Source organism: Salvia splendens, chromosome 5 (assembly GCF_004379255.2).
Source record: "Salvia splendens isolate huo1 chromosome 5, SspV2, whole genome shotgun sequence".
Classification (NCBI taxonomy): domain Eukaryota; kingdom Viridiplantae; phylum Streptophyta; class Magnoliopsida; order Lamiales; family Lamiaceae; genus Salvia; species Salvia splendens.
In genome coordinates, this window is record NC_056036.1 from 25,956,772 (window position 1) to 25,976,644 (window position 19,873).

General features: G+C 40.2%; 1 protein-coding gene and 1 pseudogene across 1 annotated transcript; one reads left to right on the top strand and one right to left on the bottom strand.

Moving 5' to 3' along the window:
* Positions 1-10,797: 10,797 nt before the first annotated feature.
* LOC121804027 lies at positions 10,798-11,810 on the bottom strand. Its single transcript, XM_042203580.1, has 3 exons — positions 11,748-11,810; positions 10,915-11,697; positions 10,798-10,806 (listed from the first exon to the last, which is right to left on the bottom strand). Exons 1-3 carry the CDS (start codon positions 11,808-11,810, stop codon positions 10,798-10,800), a joined length of 855 nt encoding a protein of 284 aa, XP_042059514.1.
* Positions 11,811-11,881: 71 nt separating this feature from the next.
* On the top strand, positions 11,882-13,440 carry LOC121804028 (annotated as a pseudogene).
* The last annotated feature ends 6,433 nt before the right edge of the window (positions 13,441-19,873 follow it).

Here is a 19,873-nt window from a genome sequence, read left to right on the forward strand (position 1 = left end):
AGGTGTCAATTACGACGAGACTTTCTCCCCAGTGGCCATGCTCAAATCGATCTGGATACTATTATCTATAGCAGCTTATATGGATTGGGAAGTATGGCAGATGGACGTTAAGACTGCGTTTCTAAATGGCGGTCTTGAGGAGACCATCTACATGGAACAACCCGAAGGTTATGCCATAAAGGGCAAGGAACACATGGTTTGGAAGCTTAAGAAGGCCATTTATGGCCTTAAGCAAGCATCTAGATCATGGAACCAGTGTTTCGATCAAACTGTTTGCAAGTTTGGATTCGAAAAATGCCCAAGTGAAAGCTGTGTGTACAAGAAGGTTGAAAAGGGGAAGGTAGTGTTATTAGTTTTATATGTAGTTGACATTCTTCTAATTGGAAACAATAAAAAGATGTTGTCATCAGTGGGAGACATTTATTTGCGTTTTAGTAGTGATAGATTTTTTATTTTGAAGAATGTTTTGTTGATACATTCTTTTAGAAGAAATTTAATTTCAGTTTCTAAATTAGTTTTTGATGGATATTCGATTTATTTTAATGACAATTGCGTTATTAAGAATGATGGTTCTTATATCTGTCGTGGTATCATGGAAAACAATCTTTACACAATCACATCTACACTGTTTAATAATCGCAAATCAGAACTCAATACAACATCGAAAATTTCAAGGAAACGAAAGGAACCATCAAGTTCAATGAACGAAACGTACTTATGGCACCTTAGACTTGGTAATGCCAATGAAATGAGGATCCATTCTCTTATCCAACAAGATCTTATTAAAGATCTAGAGGAGGAACCTTTTCATAAGTGTGAGTCATGCTTAGAAGGCAAGATGACCAAGAGGCCTTTTCAGGCTAAGGGCAATAGGGCCAAGGAAGTACTTGAGCTCGTTCATTCTGATGTATGTGGTCCAATGTCTACTGAGGCAAGAAGTGGTTTTCGATACTTCATCACATTTATTGATGACTTCTCGAAAATTGGATACATCTATTTGATGCTCCACATGTCAGAGTCTTTTGATAAGTTCAAGGACTTTAAGACTCTTGTGGAGAAGTATCATGGTAAGAGTATCAAAAGCCTACGATCTGATCGTGGTAGCGAGTACCTCAGTGCTGAGTTTTTGGACTACCTGTCGGAGTCGGGAATTGAATCCTAACTGATTGCGCAGGGCACGCCGCAGCAGAACAGCGTGGCTGAAAGAAGGAACATGACCTTATTGAACATGGTCCGATCGATGATGAGTTATGCACGGCTACCTACTTCATTTTGGGGACATTCCTTGCTTTCTGCAAGCCATATTTTAGACAATTTACCATCAAAATCCGTACCTACTACTCCTTATGAGTTGTGGACTGGGCGCAAGCCCAATATAGCACATCTCAAGATTTGGGGTTGCCCGACTCATGTATTGGAAAAGGATCCAACTAAGCTAGGATCAAGGACGGAGGTATGTTTGTTTATATGATACCCCAGAGGAACGAAAGCTTATGAATTCTTTGGTCTCCTAGATAAGAAAGTTATTGTGAGCACTCACGCCACATTCTTAGAGGAAGACTATGTAATGAGTCATAAACCCAGCAGTGAAGTGGCTCTTGGTGAGATAACTTCTGTCACAAATTCCATTAACCAAGAACGAGTGCCAAGTGTACAAACAATTCCAGAAACTTCAACTTCTATTCCAAGAATTGTAGTGCCGCGCCGCAGTAGGAGGGTCTCACATGAGCCCAAAAGATACATTGGTTTGGGGGAATCTATGGATCACTCCTCAGACAGCAATGTATTAGATCCCTGAAACTTTGCAGAAGCGCAGACAGATGTCGATCATTGCGAATGGGTGAAAGCAATAGATTTGGAACTACAATATATGATAGACAAAGACGTCTATGATTTGTCCGTCCTACCCAAAGGTTGTACTGCCATTGGGAGCAAGTGGATACATAAACGTAAACGTGGACCCGATGGACGAGTTAAAGTCTTCAAGGAAATACTAGTGGCTAAGGGGTATGCCCAAAAGGAAGGTGTCAATTACGACGAGACTTTCTCCCAGTGGCCATGCTCAAATCGATCCGGATACTATTATCTATAGCAGCTTATATGGATTGGGAAGTATGGCAGATGGACGTTAAGACTGCGTTTCTAAATGGCGGTCTTGAGGAGACCATCTACATGGAACAACCCGAAGGTTATGCCATAAAGGGTAAGGAACACATGGTTTGGAAGCTTAAGAAGGTCATTTATGGCCTTAAGCAAGCATCTAGATCATGGAACCAGTGTTTCGATCAAACTGTTTTCAAGTTTGGATTCGAAAAATACCCAAGTGAAAGTTGTGTGTACAAGAAGATTGAAAATAGGAATGTAGTGTTATTAGTTTTATATGTAGATGACATTCTTCTAATTGGAAACAATAAAAAGATGTTGTCATCAGTACGATCATGGTTATCAAACCAGTTCGAGATGAAGGATATGGGAGACGCGGGACACATCCTCGGGATCAAGGTTCTTAGGAATTGAGAAAAGAAGATGTTGTGCTTATCTCAAGAACCTTACATCGAAATAGTACTTAGTCGCTTTAGCATGCAGAACTTAATGTCATAATTACAATATCAAATAGTGCGGAGATTTCTAGCAAACAATTCTTTTCAAAGAAAACAGCGGAAAAATAAATATCAAAAATCCAATTAACTTTTAAAGAAAAGATTTGTTTTAGTTTACGAAAAACCATTTTAGAGTAAAGAAGTAAGCAACGGATTAAAGTCTAACAAAATTTTGACATACTCAAAATAGTACGAAATAAAGTAAGGTCTTAAGGCTTAGTTCAAAAGTATAGCAGCGGAAATAAGGTTTCAAAGAGAGTCAAGGTTGACACCTATGTATGAAGACACAATGCATCCCAATTTCCTAGGCCGACTCAACATCCACCGCAACATCCCGCTCAACCTGCACATAGGGGAAAACACATGCAGGGCTGAGTACTTGTTGTACTCAATGGGCTCATGCCGAAAACATTTTATACAGTTATGTCATCCATACGAGTGATCTCGAGTTTTATGTGTACTTAAGAAATATCACGAGAATACAAAAATATTTCAAAGTCTGGCCAGATAATCAATCTCTCCACTTTCTCATCATTCCATCAATCACAATCATCATATCGCAGTGCAATGAAAGTGTGGCCACACTATTCGCCCACGAGACCGGCCGACTAGCATGGACGGCTCACTATCCCACCAGTGTACACAGCCTGATAGGGTTTGCGGCCCTACTCAGACCCGAATTCGTTTCACAACACAGCCATATAGCCTAACGGAGCAAGCTCAGACGAACTAGGCATCTGACAACAATCTCACAAACAAAAAAACATGGCATGACATAACAAGTTAAACCACCCTTATAACACCACATCATATTTTCGGAAAATAAAAAGATTTGTAAAAGAAAGCCCACCTCGTTTGCTTAAACAATTCAATATCCACTTAAGGCAACCCTCGTTCCTTGTGCTCACATACACACAATAACCCTTGCCAAACCACAATACAAATCAGCCTTCCATCAAGTCACATTATCATGCATGTCCTGTCGTTCCTTTTATCATTCTCTTAAATTACCCATCCCAACATTCATCAACATAAGGAAAACATGCCATAATATTTCTCAACGTGTCACGCATAATCACGTCATAGGATACATTCCTAAATCGTACATGCATCATATAATTCACTCAAATTTGTCAACAAGTGATATTTCCACATAACAACAAATCTGGCAGAACTGCGCGGTTGGTTTGTAAAAATCACCAAAACTCCATCCGACCTCATATGAAGCTAACATTTGGTCACAACACAGTAGACACATTTAAGTTCATCCATTTAAAAGTTTACACCAAAATCACGTCATTTTGTCTGTCAAAACAATAATGTAACTCTCTGGTCGGAACACAAAATTTTGGCAGTACTGTGCAGTTCAATTGAAAAATTCACCAAAAATTCATCCGATGTCCAATGAGGCTGAAATTTTCACACAACTCAGAAGACACTTAAAATTTCATCTAGTAAAAAAAATTCACATCAAAAGGAGGCCATTTAGTCGGTCAAATAAAAAACGAAACTTTCTGGGCGAGAATATAAGTTTCTGGCAGAATTGGGCAGTCAACTTCAAAAATTTATTAAAATTTCATCTTTCGTCAAAAGGGGCTGAAATTCACACATAAAACAGAAAACACCTTGAAGTTTACTCAGTTAAAATGTTGTGTCAAAATCCAATCGTTTGGTTGGTCAAACACACGTCGGAATTTACAGTCCGAACACCACAGTTTTCAGGCCTCACAATTTTGAAATTAGGGTTTCTTCCCCATTCATCCAAACATAATTTTTTCATGCTTCCACCACACAATCATGCTTAAAAAGGTTCTCACAATCACGTTCTCATATAATCACACATCATTCACCAATGATTCATTCAAACTTCACACATATTCAATCAAAATCGCATATTCACAATTGTTCTCATACAAACACAAATTCCCACCAATTAATTATGCGTTCTAAGATTCCTACACTCACTATATGCATGAAGGAATCAAGAACAAGGTTTTCAATGGTGAAGATGAGGGAAAAGATTCAATTATACCTTCTTGAATTGAAAACCAAACGGTAGAAGCAAAGATTGAAACGATTCGTCGGGAACTCTTGAAAATCAAACTCCAATGGATGCAAGAACAGGGATTGGAAGGAATTTTGGAGAGGATGAAGAGAGGGAGAGGAGAGTGGCGTGTGGAGAGAGGGAGAGGATGTAGGTGGACTAAAATTTGAGGGATAATGGGGCTAGGGTTTAGTTTAGGTGATTAAATAGTCCTAGGTTTAATCCCATAAACTAATTAATTAATTAATTAATTGTGGAGTAATAAATTAGAGGCCAATAAATAAAATCCCACAATTAAAAGGAATGCAAGTTTTCAAAAATTATGGCTAGAAATTCAATAAGGAATTTATTTGGTATTTACTTGGAGAGGAATAGATTCACAATTTAGGAAATAAAACAATGAATATTCCATAAACAAGGGAACAAAATAAATTAAATCTCCAAGTAGGAAATAATTAGGGAGGGGGCGTAAAGTTTGATGGTGTGCACAAGGAAATTATTTAAATCCTCAATTAAATAGAATAGGATTTAAATTTGGTAATTTCTTTATAGGAAAAGACTCTCATAAAATATGCAACAATTAAATAAATTTTCACAAGAAAATTAAGACAAAAAAAACGTGTGGGATGGAGACACAATAGAAGGAAAATATTCACATTCCCAATTAATTTGACTTAGGTATTAATTTAGTATTTAATTGAATAAAGGAATTCCACAAAATAGGAAGCAAATATATTCTCCTCTACAAATAGGGGGGAACATTGGCTTAATTAGCCACAAGGAAATAATTCAACTCTTAATTTAATTGGGGTGAGGGAATAAAATGTGGCAAGATTTAATTGGATTTAAAATAGCTAAAGGAAATCAACAATGTACCAATTAAATCAAAGAAACTAATTCATCCTCCTAATTAAAATAGAGAATGTTCGAAACTCACAAAAATAATTGGTTATAGTTTGAATTTCATGTAGCACAATTTAGAGATAATTTGATTTGGATTTAATTTGGATGAATATCCCAAAACAATTATTTAAATCCAAGAAAGAATAAAATTTCGAATAATTGGAGGGGCCGACAATAGCCACTTTATTTGGCTAGAACAAGATGCATGATCTTATTTAAATTGATTTTCCCCACATTAAAATATAAATAGTACTTCATTCCAATTCCCCCATGACGATTTATTCCACATAATCAAACTCAATCACGTAGCAACAATTTAAATTTCATAAATGAAATTTCCAATCGACATGTATTTAATAAAGGTCACCAAAAATTTGGGATGTTACATCCTTCCCTTCTTAACAGAAATTTCGTCCCGAAATTTGATCGTCTCACATAAACAACTCGGGGTACTTTACTTTCATTCTATCTTCTAACTCCCACGTGGCTTCCTCGGGACCATGGTGTTTCCACAACACTTTCACGGAAACTATCGACTTGTTTCGCAACTCTTGCACCTTCCGATCTAGGATTGCCTCTGGCCTTTCCTCGTAGCTCATGTCGGGGGTTAGGATCACTTCCTCTTGATGAATCACATACTTGGGGTCGAACACGTACTTGCACAACTGCGACACATGGAACACGTTGTGCACATTCCCAAAACTGGGAGGTAACGCCAAACAATACGCTACAGGACCTACTTCATCGATAATCTCGTACGGTCCTACAAAGCGCAGTTTCAGCTTGCCCTTCAATCCAAACCTCACAACTCCTTTCGTCGGAGATACTTTCAAGAACACTTTGTCACCAACATCAAATTTGATTTCCGTTCGACGCACGTCAGCATACGACTTCTACCTATCTTGAGTTTCCTTGATCCTTGCGCGGATTTGATGCACAATTTCGGTCATTTCCTTTATAGCATCGGGTCCTAACATCTTCCTCTCGCTAACTTCATCCCAATAGTGCGGGGATAGACACTTCCTGCCATACAAGGCTTCATACGGAGCCATATCGATCGTCGCTTGGTAGCTATTGTTGTAGGCGAATTCAACCGATGATAGAACAGTTTCCCAACTTTTCCCTTGATTTAAGAAAACGGCTCGCAGCATATCCTCAAGCGTTTGAATCGTCCTCTCTCACTGTCCGTCCGATTGTGGGTGATAAGCAGTGCTGAAGTCAGTTGTGTGCCCAATTCCCGTTGCAAACTCATCCAAAACTTTGATGTGAACTTCGTATCACGGTCGGACACAATGGTCTTTGGCACCCCATGCAAACGCACAATCTCATTCACGTAGAGCTTTGCTAACTTGTCCGCACCATAAGAAATTTGAATTGGTAAAAAGTGCGTGCTTTTAGTTAGTCGATCGATGATCACCCAAATTGCAGTGTTGCCCTTTTGTGACTTTGGCAAACCCGTCATGAAATCCATAGTTAGATGCTCTCACTTCCATTCGGAAATTTCAAGTGGTTGCAATTTCCCATATGGCCGTTGGTGTAAGGCCTTCACTTGTTGGCATGCTAGACATCGCTCCACATACGACGCCACGTCTCATTTCATTCCATTCCACCAAAAACGTTGCTTCAAATCTCGATACATCTTCGTGCTTCTGGGGTGAGCAGTGTAAGGCATGTCGTGCGCTTCACTTAAAATCTCATCTTTTAGCACCTCATCACTCGGCACACACAATCATCCATCGTATGTCAAAGCATTATTCTCCTCCTCACGGTAATGATCGAGCTTCTCGGCTCTCACCTTCACACGTAACTCTTCCAACTTCTCATCATGTCGTTGGGCTTCTATGAGCTTGGTTCTCAACTCTAGCTCAATCACTAGCGTCGCTATTCTTCCTCCTACTATCTCGGGCGCTTTTACTATTTCCAATCTCATTCTATCGAATTCGCGAATCAACGCTTCCTCTTGCGTTAGCAAAAAAAGCCAATTGAGGTTGGTTCTTCCTACTCAAAGCATTGGCTACTACGTTCGCCTTGCTTGGATGGTAGTGAATACCGCAATCATAATCCTTCACGATCTCTAGCCAACGTCTTTGTCACATATTTAGCTCCTTCTACTCGAAGAACTACTTGAGACTCTTGTGATCCGTATATATCTCGCATCTCACTCCATAGAGATGATGTCTCCAAATTTTCAGTGCGTGCACTACTGCTGCTATCTCCAAATCATGGGTCGGAAAATTCAGCTCGTTTGGTCTCAATTGTCGGGAAGCATATGCTAACACTTTCCCATCTTGCATCAACACGCATCCTAGTCCTACTTTCGACGCGTCAGTAGAGACGACGAAGTCCTTGTCGGGTTCTGGTACCGCTAGGACAGGTGTTGCAGTCAATTTCTCCTTCAACAGTTGAAAACTCGCCTGGCATTTCGGCGTCCAAACCACCTTGATTCCTTTCTTTAACAGTTGCAGCATCGGTCTCGCGATGTTAGAGAATCCCTCGATGAAACGTCTGCAGTATCCAGCCAATCCCAAGAAACTGTGAATTTCACTGGACATTTTCAGTGACTTTCGATTTTGCACAGCCTCGACCTTCACTGGGTCCTCTTGACTTCTATTAGCCGGTCACGATAGGACCAAGAAAGTTCACTTGAGTCAACCAAAACTCACTCTTACTGAACTTGGCATAAAGCTTCTCTTTTCGTAACGTTTCCAACACAGTTTGCAGGTTCCATCCATGCTCCTCCTCGTTCTTCGAGTATACTAACACATCATCAATGAAGACTAACACAAACTTATCGAGATACTCGTGGAAAACTCGATTCATCAAGTCCATGAAAACTACCGGGACGATAGTAAGTCCAAATGGCATCACAACGAATTCATAATGGCCATAACGAGTGCGGAAAGCAGTCCTAGGCACATCAAAAGGAGGCCATTTGGTCGGTCAAATAGAAAACGAAACTTTCTGGGCGAGAATACAAGTTTCTGGCAGAATTGGGTAGTCAACTTCAAAAATTTATTAAACTTTCATCTTTCGTCAAAAGAGGCTGAAATTCACACACAAAACAGAAAACACCTTGAAGTTTAATCAGTTAAAATTTCATGTCAAAATTCGATCGTTTAATCAGTTAAAAGGAATTCCACAAATAGGAAGCAAATATATTCTCCTCTACAAATAGGGGGGCGAACATTGGCTTAATTAGCCACAAGGAAATAATTCAACTCTTAATTTAATTGGGGTGAGGGAATAAAATGTGGCAAGATTTAATTGGATTTAAAATAGCTAAAGGAAATCAACAAGGTACCAATCCTCCTAATTAAAATAGAGAATGTTCGAAACTCACAAAAATAATAGGTTAGAGTTCGAATTTCATGTAGCACAATTTAGGGATAATTTAATTTGGATTTAATTTGGATGAATATCCCAAAACAATTATTTAAGTCCAAGAAAGAATAAAATTTCCAATAATTGGAGGGGCCGACAATAGGCACTTTATTTGGCTAGAACAAAATGCATGATCTTATTTAAATTGATTTTCCCCACATTAAAATATAAATAACACTTCATTCCAATTCCCCATGACGATTTATTCTACGTAATCAAACTCAATCACGTAGCAACAATTTAAATTTCATAAATGAAATTTCCAATCGACATATATTAAATAAAGGTCACAAAAATTTTGGGATGTTACATCCTTCCCTTCTTAACAGAAATTTCATCCCGAAATTTGATCATCTCACATAAACAACTCGGGGTACTTTACTTTCATTCTATCTTCTAACTCCCACGTGGCTTCCTCGGGACCATGGTGTTTCCACAACACTTTCACGGATGCTATCGACTTGTTTCGCAACTCTTGCACCTTCCGATCTAGGATTGCCTCATAGGTCACACTACACATTGTACACAAGGTATATACACCACACAAATACAAACAATATAAAAACCCTACACTCGTTATATATACATATGCAACACATACTATAAACATTAGACATGCTATAAACAAAATACACAAACATAATATAAATAAAATACACTATACACATACTGAAGACGCTACATAAAATTAACAAATTTACGCACATTATATAGAAAAAATACACACAATGCCCGCACAAAGTACACAATACACACACTATACACACTACACTTAGTATACATACGCGGTACATACCACAAATATTAAACACACTATAAAAAAAATAAATAACGCATGTATTGCAAACATACATACCTACATTGAACACACTAGAGATATTACCACAAAATACACAATTTATATACTATACAACAAATATACTCATAAAATACACAATTTATACATATGTGGCGCATCTACAAATATTAAACACAATATAAATAAAATACATAAACACTAAATGGATTGCACATACTACACACATTATACACAAAATACTCATACTAAAGAAGCTACACAAAAATAACAGACTTTACGCTCATTTTATATACACAATACACACACTGCCCGCACAATCCACTCAACGTATCATTTGTACAATCAACAACTCAAAATGAATATTAACTCAACAATACTTGAAATCGAAAGAAACAACAATCACCGGAAGCATTCGAGAGAAGAATAATATTATGTATGAAGACATAATATATTCAGAATCTTTTATTTACTATCTTCTTAACTTTCATGCTCAAAATAACACACTTTACGCACATTGTATAGACACAATACACATACTGCACGTACAAAGTACACAATACACTCAGAGTATCATTTCAACAATCAACAACTCAAAATGAAAATTAAGTCTACAATACTTGCAATCGAAAGAAACAACATTCAGCGGAAGCATTCGAGAGTTGAATAATATTATGTATGAAGACATAATATATTAAGAATCTTTTATTAAGTATCTTCTTCACTTTCATGCTCAAAATAGCACACTTTACGCACACTGTATAGACACGGTAAACCCAAATATAAAAGGTTATATTTCAAATGAACTTCCACTAGATAACAATGATTATATGCTCTATTGACCAAAATAATCTTATATTCGATGCCATTTCATTACAGACATCAAAAAATGTATGATTGTGGGCAATTTCGATATAAAAGGTTTGCTTTTTTTTCAACACCTTCACTGTGGAGGGTTAAGTAGGTCCCTCATCCCATATATATCATGTAAACAAAGTTTCAAACACAGCCCAATCCTGAAAGTGAATGGACCAAGAAGGAAGGGTACAAACCAAGAACTATAACAAAACAGACTAATCAGCCTAAAAGCAAGCCACAAAACACAAGGGACAAAATCAAAATCTAAAACTAGGCATACCTAGCTGGTTTAATCTTGCCAAGGCTCGTACTCTCGCAGGGATCAAGCTTACCCCAAGTCTAGTCAGGGACTGACTCTCCTTTCCCAGAGAAGCCATCAGATCAGCAACCTTATTACCTTCTCTCCGAATGCACGTTACCTTCCACTGGATATCTCTAAGCTCCATGTATATCCTTGCCATGTTGTGCCTCATCTCGGCTGGCCACAAATGGTTCTTCTCCAGGATTGAGAAAAGCCTCTCCGCATCTGTTTCCAGCCACAAATTGCAACTATGTGCCTTTGCTATCACAATTCTCTCCAGTAGAGCCTTTAATTCAGCCTCAAAACCAGATGCCGCTGTTAAAGGTGTGTAGAAGCCTTCCACAATGTCTCCCAAATGGTTTCTGATAATACCCCCTGCTCCTGCCTTACCTGAAGCCCCCTCATAAGCACCATCTGTATTAAGCTTCAACCACGAGAAATCTGGAGGCCTCCACTGCACTTTCTCCACTCTCTTTGTTCTGCACTCTCTGGGCTTTGCTGTCATAAAATCCACTCTCGGCACACATCCTTGCCAATGATCCGGGCCAATTTGTCCTGCCAGCACCAAATTTCGCAAGTGCAACACAATTCTTTTACAAACATTTTCAGTTTTAAAGACATTCTCACAATGGACACACCCGTTTCTTTCTGTCCAGATGTACCAGAAAATTAAGCACGGGATCAGAATGCAAATGTGACGTTTGTTCCTGCATTTCAAGTGCCTCTGCCACCATCTCAGCCGCTCTTCAAGGCTGCAATCTCTTCTACCAAACTCCGGAGCTTCTGGGAACCATCTCGAAAACTGGCTCCATATCTAAGCTGCCGCCACTCCATTCACAAACAGATGAAGTCTTGACTCCTCACCTGGATTAGAACAGCAACGGCATTTGGAAGCAAGAGCAACTCCTCTCCATTGAAGTTTTGCATCAACGGGTATTCTATTGGCCAGGAGGCGCCAAAGGAACACTGGAATTGTGGGGATAATGTTTTTGTCCCAGATGGATATAAAAGGTTTGCTTGTTGGCCAAGTAAACATATATAAAAGTTGTGCTTCAAATAAGCTTTTAAGATATGACAATTACTATAATCTAATATCGACCATAATGATTCTATCCTGATGCTATTACATAACAAGAATCGTACATTCAAGGTTTTTAGGGAATTTTGATTGAAATGGTTTCGTTGTTAGCTAAGTAAACCCAAATATAAAAGGTTATATTTCAAATGAACTTCCTCTAGAGGGGGTTTTACCCCAATCTCGATTCTCTACTGCTATTGCCTCGCCCGCCGCTCTCTTACGTCCCTTCTGCGCCACAATTCTTATTCAATTCGACTTGCAATTCCTTCTTCAAGGGAGGGTGTAGGAGCGTCGGCGCCGCACCGTGCAGTCAATCAAGGGGTCTTTTCTATTTAAATCATGGAGATGCACGTAATGTGTTAAAGCCTGGTTTTTGGGACATTTTAGGCCCCAAACAGTCAATCCATGCCACTGCACAATTGTCAAGAGATTTCTATGATGTCCTTGGTGTTAATAGAAATGCAACAGCATCTGAAATCAAGAAAGCCTATTACGGGCTTGCGAAGCAGTTACATCCTGATACTAATAAAGATGACCCGGAAGCTGAAAAGAAATTTCAAGAAGTCCAGAAAGCATACGAGGTATTAAAGGATGAAGAAAAGCGCCAACAGTATGATCAGGTTGGGCATGAAGCTTTAATCCTTTCCAGAACATATTCAGAAATGCCGATATTTTCAACATATTCAATTGGGACATGGGTGGAGAAGATGTTAAGGTTGCTGTTGAACTATCTTTTATGGAAGTTGTCCAAGGATGCACCAAAACACTGTCAGTCATGACTGATTTAACTTGTGAAACTTGTGTGGAGCTGGTGTTCCTCCTGGAATAAAGCCTGAAACTTGTAAATGTTGTAGAGGTTCTGGCATGGTTATCTCACAAAATGGTCCTTTCACACTTCAAGCTGCATGTCCAAATTGTAAGGGAGCTGGAAAAATTGTTTCAAACTTCTGCAAGTCCTGTAGGGGTAAGCAGGTAGTAAAAGGGCCGAAGACTGTGAAGGTGAGTATCATGGCAGGAGTGGACAACAATGAAACCATTAAAATCCCCAGAAGTGGTGGATCGGATCCTGATGGAAATCAACCAGGCGATCTTTATGTTATGATTAAGGTCAAAGAAGACCCAGTGTTCCGAAGAGAAGGGGCTGATATCCATGTTGATACAATTTTGAGCATCACTCAGGCAATTTTGGAAGGAACGATCCAGGTTCCTACACTCTCTAGGGATGTTGTTGTTAAGGTTCGCCCTGGCACTGAACCTGGGCAGAAGGTGGTCTTGAGGAAAAAGGGGATTAAAGTCCAAAATTTGTTTTCATTTGGTGATCAATATGTGCACTTTAACGTTAGCATTCCGACAAACCTGACACAGAGGCAGAGCCAATTGATTGAGGAGTTTGCTAAAGAAGAAGAAAGAGAAGACGATAACGGGCTACAGGAGGATCGGGCTGAATCCCGGTATGACAGTCTCTTGAAATCTAGATAGGCATAAGGAGAGAGTGATTGAACTTTATTTATTGGGTGGAAATAACATTTTGGCCGAGCAATTTTGGGTGGATGTATGTTGTAACAATCTTGTACTGACCATATCTATTATAATCCAATAAAGGTCAGGTTTTATAGATTAAAAAAAATGAACTTCCTCTAGATAACAATGATTACATGCTCTATTGACCAAAATGATCTTGTATTTGATACCATTTCATTACAGGCATCATAAAATGTATGATTGTGGGCAATTTTGATATAAAAGGTTTGCTTGTTGGCCAAGTAATGGCATATATAAAAGTTGTGCTAAACTTGAACGCTAAAAACATTCTCTCTCTCCTTTCTCTCTAACTTCTCTCTCTAAAAATCCTCGACGTCGACTGTTACCTAGGCGTCTTCCCCGCCGACGGGACAGCCGAGGGGCACGCACGGTCTCTCGGCCAAGGTATCTCTTGTCCGGGCGGAGGTGACATGTGCTTGCACCTGATTCCATGGTGAAATCCGGTGGTGAGCTTCCGGAGGGGGATGTCACCGCGGTCAGCTCCACAACGCAACCCCTCTCTTTTACGGAATAGAATTTCCCCTCGATTTCAAGACCTATAACAAAGCGGGCAGGTACGCCGCATTCGGAGAGCCACGTCGAGGCCTCATTTGTGCCGGTTCAGAATTTGGGTCGGATGTTTGTAGGGCCAAAAAGAAGATGGCATTTGAAATGGTAGAGAACCTAGCCGCCGAGGCACATGGTGATGGGAGGGGATCGCCGGAACTTGGGCAAGCCTATATTGGGGAGATGTTGAGCTCGTTAGCTCAAATGGCGAATGAAGGGCGTCCCCCTACGATTGTAATAGAAAATCCCACCTCCGAGGAAGTGGTCGGACTGTCGCCGGTGCCGGCGTGCCGGAGTGAGCTGGACCACCAGCCGACCGTTGCAAGTACAATGCATCACATGGGTCCTAAGCTAGATGATGGGGTGGCATGTGATGTGTTGGAAACATGTGACTTGCAAAATGAGGTAGAAACAAAGGCTACTTTGTATGGGAAAGAAAGTGTTGGTCCAAATGTGGAAAATGACAATTTGTACTCCAAAGCATCACCATGTGCTACCTATCTCCACCTTGAGGCCGATACACGCAAGGAAGACCGTGCCCCCGTGGCATAGCTGCCGGAATCTTCGCTGGAGATACTGGCACTGCCGGAGTCTTTGCCTGAAAAGCTAGCCCCGCCGGCGAATGTGTGGAAGGCGGCGAGGAATCCTTTCACCCGTGGGCGGACTGAGGCCGTGGAGGGCACACCGGCCCCAACCAACCATCTAAGGCCCGAGCTAATCCCCTTGGACGCCGGCAAGGCTAAGCCTTTGGGGACAGCCGGGCTTTATGAAGGTACTCCATCTCTCTCTTTTTCCGATCTAGAAACGGATTACCTCTCGAAGAAACTAGGGCTTGCCATTGTCGGGAAGTTCTCCCATTCGATTCCGTCCACAACCCAAATCCATAAAAGCCTTAGTGGCATGGGGTTATTTGGTGCATTTACATGGAAATACTTGAATGCTAAGCATATTTTACTCCAATTCCAAGAGGTGGTCGATTATGCTAAGGTGCTAAATGGTCCTAATGGGAGCCCGAATTGGTATGTTGATATCCATCCGATGAGGGTGTTCAAGTGGGCACCGGATTTTGACAGGTTCTTTGAGTCGCAATTGTTGCCGTTTGGTGTAATATCATGGGAATCCCGGCTCACCTTTATGAGGAATCGGCCCTCATGGCAATCGGTAAGCTCCTTGGAAAGCCACTACAAGCCGATCATGCCACTACAAGCCGATCATACCACAATTCATCAAAGTCGGCTCTCCTTTGCTAGGATATGTGTAGAGATTGACATCTCAATTCCCCCAACGGAAGAGATCATCCTCACTATCCGAGGTAAAGATTCAAGGTACAAAGTGGCATGGGATCGTATCCCATTATTTTGTGCCAATTGTAAACATGTTGGGCATGGGAAAGATGATTGTCATGCATCGGGAAAAAAGGTTCGAGGTGGAGGCAAGGACCGCCACGCTCCAACCAAGGCGATATCCTCGAGCCTTGGCCCCAAGTTCAACCGCCATGAGTGGCGTCCTAAGGCGGATACGTGGTCCGGTACTTCGTCGACCATTGGACATCCGGAGAAGGCTAAAGATTGTAACAACCAAGCGAAAAACATTGAGGGTACACCGGGTGAGGAACCGTCGAAGCTAAGCGTGGCTAGTAGGAACCTACCAAGGGTGGACGAGGATGGTTTTCAATTGGTGTCGAGAAAGAGAAAAGGCAAGGTACATAAGGGCGATATGTACATCAATTGCCCACACATCGACAATTGGCATTTGACCGAGAATGTTGTTATGGTGACATTTGGGAGTGACAAATCGGGAATGAATGAGTTGGGCATTAGCCCAATGAGTGTCGCATGTGGGCCCCCCATCCGGGACATTGAGGGCTTTATCGAGGACCTGGACCCATGAGGGTGTATCCCTTGTGGCGGTATCCCTATTGCGTGCCTTTACTAGGATATAGACTAACGTTTTGAGGAAGCACAGGATGCATCAAAATTGTAATAGGGTTTTTGAGAGTATATAGACGACCTCTCTAATTGTTAGGGAGGCCCTCGTTGTACTCTAATTTGTCATGGCGAGTCGTCACTTTTGGGCGACTCGGTGTTTGTTTGGTTGTTGCAAATGGTTTTTGGTAATGCACAGGTGTGGGTCCGCCTTAACCCTCCACCCCTAGGGGTGTTTATTTTTCGTACAATGAAAGTTTTGAATTCGTTTGGACTGAAATGGTTTGGTTTGGTTTGGTTTTTTTTTTATCGAACATCTTCACGGTGGATGGTTAAGTAGGACCCTCAACGAGTTATATTTCAAATGAACTTCCAATAGATAACAATGATTATTATGCTCTATTAACCGAAATGATTTGTCTTCGATGCCATTTCATTACAGACATAAAAAAAATGTATGATTGTAGGCAATTTCGAATCAAAATTTTTTCTTGTTGGCCAAGTAAACCCATGTATAAGAGTTATGCTTCAAATAAGCTTTTAAGATATGACAATTGCTATGATGTAATATCGTCCAAAATGATCATATCCTCATTCTATTACATAACAGGAATCGTACATTGAAGGTTTTTAGGGCGTTTTATTGAAATGGATTCGTTGTTAGCTAAGTGGACCCAAAAATAAAAGGTTATATTTCAAATGAACTTCCTCTGGATAACAATGATTACATGCTCTATTGACCAAAATGATCTTGTATTCGATACCATTTCATTACATGCATCATAAAAGGTGTGCTTGTTGGCCAAGTAATCACATATATAAAAGTTGTGCTTCAAATAAGCTTTTTAGATATGACAATTACTATGATATTATATCAACCAAAATGATCATATCTTGATGCTATTACGCAACAAGGATCGTACAATGAAAGTTTTGAATTCGTTTAGACTAAAATGGTTTGGTTTTTTTTTTTAAAAAAATAACTCCTATATAAGGGAGGAAATTACAAATAATGTCAAGAGGGCTAGAACTCGGTACCTCATGCAATAATGTCTAAGCTCCTTGCCGCTAGGACTGAAATGGTTTCATTTTTTTTTGTCAATCGAACACCTTCACGGTGGAGGGTTGAGTAGGTCCCTAATCCCATATATATCATCAAACAGAAAGTTTATACACCAACTATCCCAAAAGTGGACAGTCACACAAAGGCAACATACTACTTTCAACAAAGCAAAGGAAAACTGTAAACAAGCTATCAAATTCGAAGCAAGAAGCCATCTGGTCCAACTGTGTGAGCCTGTGCCTGAGCCAGCCGAAACACTCCTGTCCATCCTTTCCCGAGCAATCATTACACTCCATACTATCCAAAGGCAACACCAGTACCCACGATCAAAACCTGAAATTGGGGAGACCAAGCTGGTCTAATCTGCAAAATGCCCCAACACGGGGGGGGGATTTTCTTGTATATTCTCTCTTCTCCTCCGATAGAACTCCAATACCTGCAAGGAAATATGCAGCTTTGTTACCTTCCCTGTATATATGGGACACTCTCCATTCTAGCCCTTGCAGCTCCTTCCCTGTATATATATGGGACTGAAATGGTTTGGTTTTTTTTTTTTTTTTTTTAAATTAACTCCTATATAAGGAAGGAAATTACAAATAAACTTCTATACCATAGATAGGAGGAAATTACAACTGATGTCAAGAGGGCTCGAACTCAGCACCTCATGCAATAATGTCTAAGCTCCTTGCCGCTAGGGCAAAGGCTCTGGACGACTGAAATGGTTTTTTTTTTTTTTATCGAACACCTTCACGGTGGAGGGTTGAGTAGGTCCCTCATCCCATTTATATCATCAAAACGAAAGATTTATTCAAAGATTATCCCAAAAGTGGATTATCTCAGACCAAACACCCGAAAAGCTATTACATAAAACCTCAAGTAAACCTAAAGTTGGGAAGCCCAAGCTGATCCAATCTGCACAGCGCCTTTACCTGGGCCGGAACCAAGCTTCAAGAATAAGTCACCCTCGCTCCCGATTGTGACCCAATGGTTGCAAGGAAGTCCGCAGCTTTATTACCTTCCCTGAAGATGTGCGATACCCTCCATTCCATGTCTTGCAGCTCCTGCCTGATCCTCCTCAAGTCTGTGCAGGTCTCGGCAGAACCAAGCTGCTCTTCCGCCATCCATCTAACCACCATGTCGGCATCTGTCTCAATCCACAGTCTATTGCCATGTTGCTTGCCCAATTCCACACCCACCAGCAGGGCCGAAACCTCTGCTTCCAGGCTCGAACCCCCCTCAAAGCCTGCAGAAAAAGCAGTTACAATCTCCATTAAAAGTCTGCAGAAAAAGCCTGCAGAAAAAGCCTGCAGAAAAAGCAGTCCCCATTAAACCACCACCATGAGCTTCACGCACAAGCAATTCACGCATAGAACCTTTAGGAATGCACAGTTTATTTTCTCTAAACAAATAGCCATCATGCCTATAGAACTTGTCAAATGCAACATGCTCACAAGCTAAATAGATAGAAGAAAAGTCCGGGTCATTATCATACATTTCCTTAATCAACTCAAAACCAAGCAACTTAGAACTCAAAGCAGTGATCAAAATGTACCTCCGAGACAATGCATCAGCCACAATGTTTTCTTCCCCTTTTTGTATTTGATTACATAGGGAAATGATTCAATGAATTCCACCCACTTAACATGTCTCTTGCTAAGCTTACCTTGACCTTTCAAGTACTTGAGATATTCATGATCCGTATGAATTACAAACTCTCTAGGCCACTAGTAATGCTGCCATGTTTCCAAAGCTCTAACCAAAGCATATAACTCCTTGTCATACGTTGGATAGTTCAATTGAGCTCCTTTCAACTTTTCGCTAAAGTAAGCGATTGGCTTTCCATCCTGCAACAAAACAGCTCCTATGACTACTCCAGATGCATCACATTCAAGCTCAAACATGTTATCAAAGTTAGGCAAAGAAATAATTGGTGCAGTTGTAAGTTTTTCTTTAAGGAGATTAAAAGCATGCTCTTGTTTTTCTCCCCAATAAAAACAAACATCCTTTTTCACAATTTCATTCAAAGGTGCAACAATTGTACTAAAATCCTTGACAAACCTCCTATAAAAACTTGCAAGATCATGAAAACTTCTAACTTGTACTACATTTTGAGAAATTGGCCATTCTAAAATAGCTTTCACCTTCTCCTTTTCCATTTCAATCCCATTAGCACTTATAACAAAACCCAGAAAAACAGCTTTATCCATGCAAAAAGAACACTTTTTGAGATTTGCGTACAATGATTCTTTTCGTAAGGTATCCAAAACTGCACGCACATGGTTAAGATGTTCATCCACATTTTTGCTATAGACAAGAATATCATCAAAATAAACAACCACAAATTTTCCAATGAATTTTCTCAAAACATGGTGCATCAATCTAATGAAAGTACTTGGTGCATTAGTTAAACCAAAAGACATTACTAACCATTCATATAGAACAAATTTTGTTTTAAAGGCTGTTTTCCATTCGTCTCCTTCTCTAATTCGAATTTGATGATAACCACTTTTCAAATCGATCTTACTAAACACAACAGATCCATGCAATTCATCAAGCATATCATCTAGCCTAGGAATAGGATAGCGATACTTTACCGTGATTTTGTTGATTGCTCGACAGTCGATGCACATCCTCCATGATCCATATTTCTTAGAAACAACAATTACCGGAACAGCACATGGACTCATGCTCTCACGAATTTTTCCTTTGTCCAACAACTCTTGCACTTGCCTTTGAATTTCCTTGGTCTCTTCGGGATTTTCTCTATAGGCTGGTCGGTTTGGTAGAACTGCCCCGGGAAAAAGGTCAATTTGGTGTTCAATACCTCTTACTAGAG

Bases quoted from the DNA above. Each gene is read 5' to 3' on its own strand.
- LOC121804027 (XM_042203580.1), bottom strand. From the start codon at position 11,810: ATGCAAAACTTCAATGGAGAGGAGTTGCTCTTGCTTCCAAATGCCGTT. The intron at 11,698-11,747 runs GTGAGGAGTCAA...GCGGCAGCTTAG, and splicing joins CCGTTGCTGTTCTAATCCAG to ATATGGAGCCAGTTTTCGAG.